The 9,499-nt window shown below is 34.7% G+C and overlaps 2 protein-coding genes across 3 annotated transcripts; one reads left to right on the forward strand and one right to left on the reverse strand.

Moving 5' to 3' along the window:
* The first annotated feature begins 1,114 nt into the window (after positions 1-1,114).
* On the forward strand, positions 1,115-4,154 carry LOC129315606 (S-adenosyl-L-methionine-dependent uroporphyrinogen III methyltransferase, chloroplastic). Its single transcript, XM_054959443.1, has 5 exons — positions 1,115-1,800; positions 2,087-2,164; positions 2,293-2,362; positions 3,036-3,313; positions 3,528-4,154. The coding sequence occupies exons 1-5, from the start codon at positions 1,261-1,263 to the stop codon at positions 3,672-3,674; spliced, it is 1,113 nt and encodes a 370-aa protein (XP_054815418.1). The 5' UTR covers positions 1,115-1,260; the 3' UTR covers positions 3,675-4,154.
* Positions 4,155-4,491: 337 nt separating this feature from the next.
* On the reverse strand, positions 4,492-8,483 carry LOC129315605 (O-fucosyltransferase 20-like). Of its 2 annotated transcripts, none has more exons than XM_054959442.1 (6): positions 7,691-8,483; positions 7,238-7,403; positions 5,987-6,076; positions 5,486-5,769; positions 5,128-5,386; positions 4,492-5,049 (listed from the first exon to the last, which is right to left on the reverse strand). In XM_054959442.1, the coding sequence occupies exons 1-6, from the start codon at positions 8,332-8,334 to the stop codon at positions 4,813-4,815; spliced, it is 1,680 nt and encodes a 559-aa protein (XP_054815417.1). In that variant the 5' UTR covers positions 8,335-8,483; the 3' UTR covers positions 4,492-4,812. The 2 variants fall into 2 exon arrangements, with proteins under 2 accessions (XP_054815417.1, XP_054815416.1); XM_054959441.1 differs by having other exon boundaries at positions 4,492-5,052.
* Between the last annotated feature and the right edge of the window lie 1,016 nt (positions 8,484-9,499).

The following is a 9,499-nucleotide window of genomic DNA, read 5'->3' on the forward strand; positions in this document are numbered from 1 at the left end:
ATTATATATGTGATAGAAACAGTCGTGATTATTTGAGTACCAGATTTGAATTCAAGTCCATATAAATAATTTTTTTTGAGAAAATTACTTTTAACTAAGTTCCACAATACTTAAATATAATATATTGATATAGATATATATATATATATATAAATAAAGTTTATTATTCTTAATTATGTTGTGTTCTTAATTTGTTTTTCATTTTAGGAAAAATTCTTTACTTAATCTTTATAATTTTAACTAAATTAAAATTTAATTTTTTAAATTTTGACACGGTGCAACTTAACTTTTATAATTTTGAATTAGTTAAAACTTAGATCTTAAATTTTTAATTTTTTCACTCAATTCCTATAATTTTATCTATTTAAAATGTTTGTCCCTATATTTAAAAAAATAAAATTATTTTTAAAATTTAAGAACTAACAATTTAAATGACAAAAACTATAAAGATTAAGTTATACTATAAATATAAAATTAACTAAGTCATATTGTTGAATTACACCACACTAACATTTCCAAACTGAATTACATTACAACTTAGTTATAAAAAGCAAACCATTAATTTTCTCTTAATTTTAATATAATTCTATATATCCGACTCCCTTCACCCTGATTTATTTGACATTTTTGATAATTTTTTTATTTGAAAATATAAAATATTTTTAATAAATTAAAATTTTATTAAATACATCAATTCTAAATTATTATTATTATTTCTTATAATTAATTCTTATTTTTTTATAAATTAAATGATAGATATTTTTTAAAATTTATATTTTTATTTTAAAAAATAATTTTATTAAATATATTTAATAAAATTTATAAATAGGTGATATTGTGCTTAAAAGTGTCTTAAATACGATCAAAAAGACCCAAAGGCTGTTGCAGCTGCGGCCTTGCACTGCGCCGGCCAGTTCTTTTAAGGTCATGCTTTCAAAATCCTCCCAATTTTGCCACCTGTCATATACGAGGGACACATCAGTAAATTTTTATGACAAGTGGCGCGTGACAATTGGTTATTACACGAACAAAGCAACGTCTCCCCCCCCCCCCCCAAAAACCCGACCCGATCATCAAAATGGGAAAAGCGGAGCGTCCCTCCATAGTCCCCAAAGGCAACTTTGCCTTCTCCGTCCCTCCAAATTCCATCCATACTCGAGCTTCATTGATACCGTTTGTCGTTGTCCCCTCCTTTTCTATAAGCTCATATATGAGAATCCAATTCCCAGACTCTTCCTAATCCCTCTACATCTCTACATTATGTCTCTTGTTCCCAAGCTTGCATCTTTCTCTTCTTCTCTCTACAATTCACCTCATTCCAGAAACCTCCATGCTTCGACCACACAGCCCATTTGTTCATTCAACTGCAATCTCTCTACTTCGGCCTTCACTGAGAAGCACTCTATCGAGAGGTACCAAAGGGACCGATGGGTTTACGAGAACCAATTGGGGCAAACTCTGTCCTGCCCTCTCCCATCCTCTTCGGGATCCATTAGGGAGGACGAGATCGCCCTGCAGCTCCCGGAGCTGAAGAAGTTGCTTCAGGTGCTGAGAGAGAAGAGGGAGAGTGAAGGGAAGTGTGGCGGCGGAGGTGAAGGTTCGCCGCCGGGGAATGTGTTCTTGGTCGGAACTGGACCTGGGGATCCTGAGCTTTTGACGTTGAAAGCTGTTAGGATTATAAAGAATGCTGATTTGTTGTTATATGATAGATTGGTGTCGAATGATGTGTTGGATTTGGTTGGTCCGGATGCTAAGCTCCTCTATGTGGGCAAAACTGCGGGGTACCACAGCAGAACCCAGGTAAAATAAAATGAAAAAAAGATTTTTTTTGGTAACAAATGGAAAAAAAAAAGATTTTAGTTGTTGTAAATCTAGTGGGATATTGGGTTTTATAGTTGGTCATGTTGTGGGCTTGGTACTATGTTTCTGTTTTATACCTGTCTTGGTGTCTATACTTCTTAGCGTTTGAATCCTCTCCTGGAAATTCTATATGGATTTGGGTGTTTTGGCATTTTCTGTATTGCTATAGAATCATTCGATACCCTGATGAAAGTTAATCTGTTTTCTTCTGGTCAACTTTTGGCAGGAGGAAATACATGAGCTTCTTCTGAGTTTTGCAGAAGCTGGAGCAACTGTTGTGAGACTTAAAGGAGGTGATCCATTGGTGAGTATTCGCTCGGGAGGGTCTTGAGTGACTTTTTTTTTTCTTACACTAGTTTGATGAATTACCCTTTCGTGATTTCTGTTGTGAACTGTGGAATCGTTTAAATGCTTACTATTGGGCATTTTTAGGTGTTTGGGAGAGGTGGGGAAGAAATGGATTTTCTGCAAAAGCAAGGTATTCATGTGAAAGTCATCCCAGGTATGCAACAGTTGCAATTGATATCATTATAGAGCTGAAACCCGTTACTAAAAGATTTGGATTCTCAATTTCTTCTAAGGTGTTGGTTAGCTCCTCCATTGTTGCATGCATAGTAGCTTACACAAAGAATGATATAGATACATTGTAGAAAATGATTAGTAATTGTGACTAGAAACCTATATATTCCCATCAATCACAGGCCTTTATTAGATTCTTTTTTTGGTTTAACAAGCATGGATTATGTTCTGCTTTAAATGACTATCTTCTTTTGTATATGTTCATTTTGTATGTTCATCTGAGTCTTATGTACCCATAGAGGATTATATTTGTAGAATCTAAAATGCTTTGGAAAGATGACAGTTCCCATGGTTTTATGTCTTTGCTACAGTACACTTCTTTGCTTTTTAATAGTGAACAAGAAAGTGTTACTTTTTTGCCATTGTATACAATTTAAACTTGTGAATGTCTTAAAGTAACTTAGGACATGTATGTAAAATATATATGTGCGCACACACTTAGTCATTGAAAAAGTACAGCACAAAAGCATGGAGCATGACTTCGGTTATGCTCATTCATGTTGTAGAAGATATGTGTGGTTCTGTAAGTTCTACGATTGCTTTCAAAAAGTGAAGATATGGTGATCCTGCAATAATCAATGTTTTCATTGCTTCAGGTATAACTGCAGCGTCTGGAATTGCAGCAGAGCTGGGGATTCCATTAACACACCGTGGTATTTCAATGAGTGTGAGATTTCTCACAGGACATTCAAGGAAAGGTGGAACAGATCCTCTGTTTGTGGCAGAAAATGCAGCTGATCCTGATTCGACATTGGTTGTTTATATGGGCTTATCAACCCTCCCTTCATTGGCCAAAAAGTTAATGGATCATGGTCTATCCCCCCAAACCCCAGCTGCAGCCATTGAGCGAGGGACCACACCTCAACAACGCACAGTGAGTATAATCAATATTATTGTTTTGTTCATCACCAATTGTTGCTTCTACTTTGATTGTATAATCACTTATTGATTCAATTCTGTAATCACGATTGGACTTGCTTCAGATGATCAATTTGTTTCTATATCTAATTTATGCATGATGTATGCTTTAAGGTTCAGCTTTTCTGGCAATCAGTTTTAACCACTGATTGCACCATGCAATAATGCAGGTTTTTTCAGTACTGAAGGACCTTGCTGAGAAAATTTCATCTGCTCAATTAGAGTCGCCAACACTGATCATAATTGGAAAAGTTGTGGCATTATCACCATATTGGTCAGTTTCTTCAAAAGAAGAATCGTGCTTGCTGGAAGCATGATGGGCGTTATTGATGTATTCTGAGCAACTATTGAAAAAGCAACTCCTCATTTTGAAGCATGATGGGCATTATTAATGTAATCGGAGCAACTTGTGAGAAGGCGACTCCTCATTGTGAAGATATTGGTATATTCATGGAAAACGAAAATGTAGGCAGGCAAGTGCTCCGATGCTTTGGAAATGCAGAACCTCCAGGCAAGTGCTTCGGTGATGATATTTATTGGTGTAATTGCTGCGTCAGAACAGCAAAATTTGATATTACAAGTTGGACGTTGGGATGGATCCCCCCCCCCCCAAAAAAAAAAAAAAAAACAGAATCTCAAGCTCAGAGGAGAAACTTTTTATCTCATTTCTCATTCATGGCAAATTACAACAGAAGAATCAAACAGGTTCTTTGGTCGCTAAATCATGTCATTAGCCTCATTGTTTTATGACTTGTATCTGAACGTGATTTGATTTATTAAACTTTTCTTTGTTGCTATGTTGAGTCATTTGGTTCATAACCATGCTTATATTCTTGCTAATTAAGCAATTTTGGCCTAAGGTTTAATCGTGTTGCCAAAATCAGTTGATCCGGCAATCTTTTGCCAATTGGAATAGTTTAGTCTTCCTCCCTCCCCATTCCTGATTGGCGAATGTTCCAATATATACTAGCAACCGGACTCATTTTCCTATATACTGGTTAGAAAATTGAGTAATGTTATTCATGACTTATAAATAATGTGGGTTGTTATTATTTTACTATATATCTATATTGATATATTAATTATTAGTCATGGCTGGTAATGTGTATATGAACTTAATTTTCCGCTGCTCAATTCTAGATTACAGACTTGAAACTACACTTTTTAATTCTGAGAAATTTTCTTTACATAGCGTGCCTAGAGTTGAAAACATGATTGTTTTTGTGGCCAGACTTTCTAGTTCGTCATGTTCTCTTGCAACCTTTACAAGCTTTTAGCATAACGAATTAAAGAATGATAATTTAGTATGTTTAAAAAATGACGTGGCTGCACCTGCCATGAGAGTTGCCCTAAAGATACCCTAAGTTGCTTTCCAAAAATCATAGGACCCACCAAAACTAGAGCCGACTCCCTTGTCAGGACTCAGGAGCATTCACTGGAGGCTATGGTCACGGATTATATGAAGGAAGGAGCATTTGAATCATTGCACATGCACTCCGGGACAGGATATTTGGTGACATCCCTTTGAGCCTTGCTTGTTCTGAGTTCAGGCTGCCCTAATGAGTCTTTGTGCAATTCCTTGATGATCCTGTTAAACTCTGCTTCTGGGAGAGAAGAATTCATAAAGTAAGAGAGCATTTGTCTTTTGTTTGGGGTTATGTATTTCTTGTGCCCTGCATACGCTCGGTGGCCCTGCTAATTATTGTTTCACTTGGATTATGTATATGAAATAACTCTATTAGATGGTGAATAAATTACTATGAAGCATACCTGAATTGCATGGCCCATATTTCCTCCGTGAGAAGGCATGAAAACATCACTCTTGTCAGAAACTATGTAATCTATAGCAGCCATTAGAGAAGCCTTGTTTCTGAAAGGCTCTAGTTCTCCTGGCAAGGCAAGATTTTCTTTATTGTAAAAATATGGAAACTCTTCGATTATAGGAACTAATGCTTCTTTCCCACCCAATGGTTGCCCACCAGCCCAGTAGATTCTCGCACTTGTTGAAGCTCCTAGAGCTTTAAGCAGCCTATAAATTAAACACAATAGTTCATTATAAAAATTAGAGCAAGTTATATGGACTTCTCTTTTAATTTGAACATACGTCTCCCTCTCTGCACACACCGACCTGGAAACCTCCATGGCATTCAAGGGGCAGAGGCCAGCCAGCTTCCGTTGATGATAAGTCATGTTTGATCTTGCAGTTAGGAGCTCTGGGCGTTGTATTCTTTCATTGTAGACAATTTCATCATACCGTGGGCTTAGACCTGGTAGGCATCCTGTTCTGACCCACACATCCTTTTCCATTCTCAGATGCAGAGCTATATATGGCCCTTTTCTCCTCATTCTCTCAGCAATCTTGTTCCCAACTTCCTCCACTGGTTTTGCAAACCTTAGTGCATGAAAAGCAACCTGACCCCAAAAGAATGAAGTTTCACCAACAATAGGTTAACATAATTATGCCACTGTTAGTGTATGTATTCAACGCAGTTTGCGTTGGAAAGAGCTTGATTCATCATCTGTTGTACCTTCGTCATATGTTATCCTGACTACTGAGTGGAATGATGCCGTTTTGAAAGTTGAACCAAATGACATAATTTAAGGGCAGACTGATGGATAAAGCAAATACCTTGCATCGAAGTTTCTGAAGATCGGGAGGAAGATCCTTGGACAGCCTTGAATCCAATCCGCGTAAGAGCAAAACACCTTCTCTGTTGAGCTATTGGCAGAGGACAACAAAATCATATTATAACTCTATACCAGGAGAAACCGAAGCTTTCCCTAGTTAATAGTGGACGAAGCTTATGAATCATCCACAAACGGAATTGTGGCCATTAAGTAGACATGAGGACTGAAAGTTGATCAAGTTCTTGTCTAAAACGTTAGATCTCTGACTAAGCCATTGTTTGACAAATGATCCCACGTATGAGATACAAGATAGCCTCACATGGCAAAGTCTTTTCTGCTTGATTATTATTATTATTATTATTATTATTATTATTATTATAGAAAAGAAGTTATTGATGTACAATTGACATTACCTCTTCATTAATCTAATCTTATCCTATGTTGGCTTCTTTCCACTTTCATTCACACTTAATCGATGTAAATTTATGCTAGTGGTTGGGATTGCATTGGCGCACATATTTTGAAAGGAAAATTACATCCAGATCTCACACAAATAAAAAAAAAATTATTGTCAATAGTCTTAGTTCAATTGTTAATAAATTTTATAGTAATTAATTTGTTTATGTGAGACTTAATGTAAATCTCCCTATTTTAAAAGTGAAAATGACTTCATTGACTTTGCAAAATTTTATGGTCCTCATGGAGGTTTCAAAACCGAATTAATTTTCTTTTGATACTCTTCTGACTCAGTTGTAAACTATTCAAATTAAAAAAAAAAAAACTAAAGAGCATGTGACAGTCAAAATAGAAAGAAACTAGAATTTATGCTGTCTCCAAGTCAAATAGTTCTGTTGCCTCCTGCTTTGTGTGTATTTGGAAGAGAAAAGAGCAAAAGATCAAATCTATTAATTGGAGCATGATAGGGAACATTTAAAGAACAAGATATTGAAAACTAAATTAATTATTAAATCAATGAAGACACTGATTCAAGAATTAATGATTAAAATTATAGTTAAATCGTGATTAAATCAGTCATAAATAAAGTATTTTATTAAATTGATTAAGACAATAGTTTAATGGTTAGTCAAAGAATCATATTCTTTTTTTAGTTTAGATTTTTTCTGAGTTTTTATTAGAACCTTTATGACATAGAATATATTTTTTTATTACATATAACATATAAGCATATCAGGTGGGTTGACGTAGATTTTTACATTATGTTAAAAGAACAAAAGCTTAGCATATTTGATACCCTTTTGAGATAGCGAGAACGGATCCAAGCAGGAGTGACATGGGGAGGAGGGCTTCCCTCCACTGGCCTTGTCATGAGGTGCGTTGAAGGCAATGCAGATACCACTCTCACTTCGCCCCCAAGAACTCTCTTGAAGTGCTCCAAATCAAATATTTCCCCAAATTCACTGCAACCAAATCAATATTAAACTTTTCATTAAAACATTCGTTAATCTTCGAACCATCTCCAACTTCCATTTTCCTGCACAAAAAACTTGAGCTTAAAGATGGCTAAGTGGTTGAAAGTTTGATTACCATTTGACCATTTTTAGAAACTTAACTTTATTTCACTTCCAACTTGTAACTTTCCCTGTCAAGCTCTGATACTTACATGTACTATGATATTAATTAATCTGGTGTTTCTCAAGAGAATTTTTGAAAGTTACTTGTGTGTCCGTCATATACTCATGTTTACCTTTCGTCGCCCCAAATGACGTTGACCTGCAAAATGGGGACAACCAAAGCAGCCCCAAGAATCCTAGCAATCACAGCAGCATCCACAATCTGATTCCTTTGTTGATTCAATCCTCCAGCAACCACAACCATCAAATACTTCTTCCTTTCCTTCACAATCCTTTCACTTTCTCTTCTGAACCCCCTGCTGAAATCCAGACATGGCCTATACCCCAGTCCATCCGGTTGCTTCCAAAACTCCGAATCTCCTGTTTCATTTTCTTCTCTTCCTTTCTCAGAGGAAAAAGCCTCAAGCTCGGATTTTGAAACATACCCATTTGAGGAAATAACCCCAAGTTTGGATTTTAAATGATACCCACTAGAGATTGGAACATTGGGCAGTGTTGTAGCACATGGGTAGGGAGAAAAAGGGAGGAAATTGAGAATGCCGAGGAAGGAAAGGAGGAAGAGAGTGAAAAAACAGAGCAGTTTTGGGTGTTTAGCAGGGAAGCCATTAATGAAGACGACGTTGGTGTTCCTTGAAGATTTCTTGGGAGAGTCAAGCAGAGATTGGAGAGATGAAGAGGAAATGGGGTTGATTATCTGAGAGGGGACTGAGATGTAGGACAGTTTCTTGGGGTTGTTCTTCTTCTTCCACTTGGCCATTAATGCTGTGAGGCCAGTGATGGAAATGGAATGAGTTTAAGAGGAGGGACAGAACTCGTGGAGATTGTTGCATTTACTTTGTCTTTTATAGGAGCTGCTTCAGAGAAAGAAAGAGAGAAGATGACATCTCTTCTGGCAATGGAAATGAGAGCTGGAGTTTCCTTTTTTTTTTTTTTTTTTTTTTTTGAGCTTTGAGCTTGCTAGATACGCTTTGCTTGCTTCACTTCAGCAGCTAGCATGACTAATTTTTTGATTACCCAATATATCTCGACAGGGCGCACAGGCTGAGACAAATTTTTTAAATAATTTGAGTATTATTTAAGGAATTATTTTTTTTAAATATTTTTTTCATACACACTTTAAAAAATTGAATTCTAGAATGTTATCTAAGAGACCTAGACTATTATCATATGTATCACAACTCACAACCACTTGGTAACTAACAAGAGTAATTGGATATCCTTAAATAAAATACCAATTCAAAAATTTACTTCATTGGCCAAAAAAATAGACATGCTTTGTTTTATACATTATAAAGAATCTAATGTAGTATCCTATATGTTTTATTATTTACATTGATTTATATTTTATAATGGTAATAGAAAATAGAGAAAATGATAATAAAATCTCTTTAAAATATAAAAATGATAATTTAGTATCTCGAAATACCATAATTTTCTTAAAATCTCTAGAAACTTTTTTTATCATTAATAAATTTATATGAATTATCAAATTGCCCTTAAAAATAAATAATTTATAACTTTTTTTTATATTCACAACAATATAATAATAAATAAGAAATTTAACATGTGAAGTTGTGATTTGTTGTTACATTATTGTGAATTTAAGAAAAAAAATTGTGAATCATTTATTTTCAACAAGAATAATTTGGTAATTTATATAAATTTATTAATGATAAAAAAGTTTTTAAAAATTTTAAAAAAATTATAACATTTAAAGGAATTAAATTATCATTTATATATTTTAAAAAATTTTTGTTATCAGTTTTCCTAGAAAATATGATTTATTTGGTAGGATGATAGATCTAATTTCTAATTAAACTCAAAGTTTAGTTAAAAATTGAGACTTCACAAGTATGCATGCAATATTATAAGTCCAGTATTAAGCTCAGGATGAAATTTTTTTATTTATTTTTTATTTTTGA

The sequence above is a fragment of the Prosopis cineraria genome, unplaced genomic scaffold (assembly GCF_029017545.1).
Source record: "Prosopis cineraria cultivar Desert tree isolate PC_DT_omini unplaced genomic scaffold, ASM2901754v1 PC7, whole genome shotgun sequence".
Lineage (NCBI taxonomy): Eukaryota > Viridiplantae > Streptophyta > Magnoliopsida > Fabales > Fabaceae > Prosopis > Prosopis cineraria.

Excerpts from the sequence above, each read along its gene's own strand:
- LOC129315606 (XM_054959443.1), top strand. The coding sequence starts at position 1,261 with ATGTCTCTTGTTCCCAAGCTTGCATCTTTCTCTTCTTCTCTCTACAAT. Across the intron at positions 2,165-2,292 it reads TTAAAGGAGGTGATCCATTG|GTGTTTGGGAGAGGTGGGGA; the intron begins GTGAGTATTCGC and ends GGGCATTTTTAG. Across the intron at positions 3,314-3,527 it reads CCACACCTCAACAACGCACA|GTTTTTTCAGTACTGAAGGA; the intron begins GTGAGTATAATC and ends GCAATAATGCAG.
- LOC129315605 (XM_054959441.1), bottom strand. The coding sequence starts at position 8,334 with ATGGCCAAGTGGAAGAAGAAGAACAACCCCAAGAAACTGTCCTACATC. Across the intron at positions 6,077-7,237 it reads GTTCTCGCTATCTCAAAAGG|CTCAACAGAGAAGGTGTTTT; the intron begins GTATCAAATATG and ends CTCTGCCAATAG. Across the intron at positions 5,770-5,986 it reads TTCAGAAACTTCGATGCAAG|GTTGCTTTTCATGCACTAAG; the intron begins GTATTTGCTTTA and ends TTTTGGGGTCAG.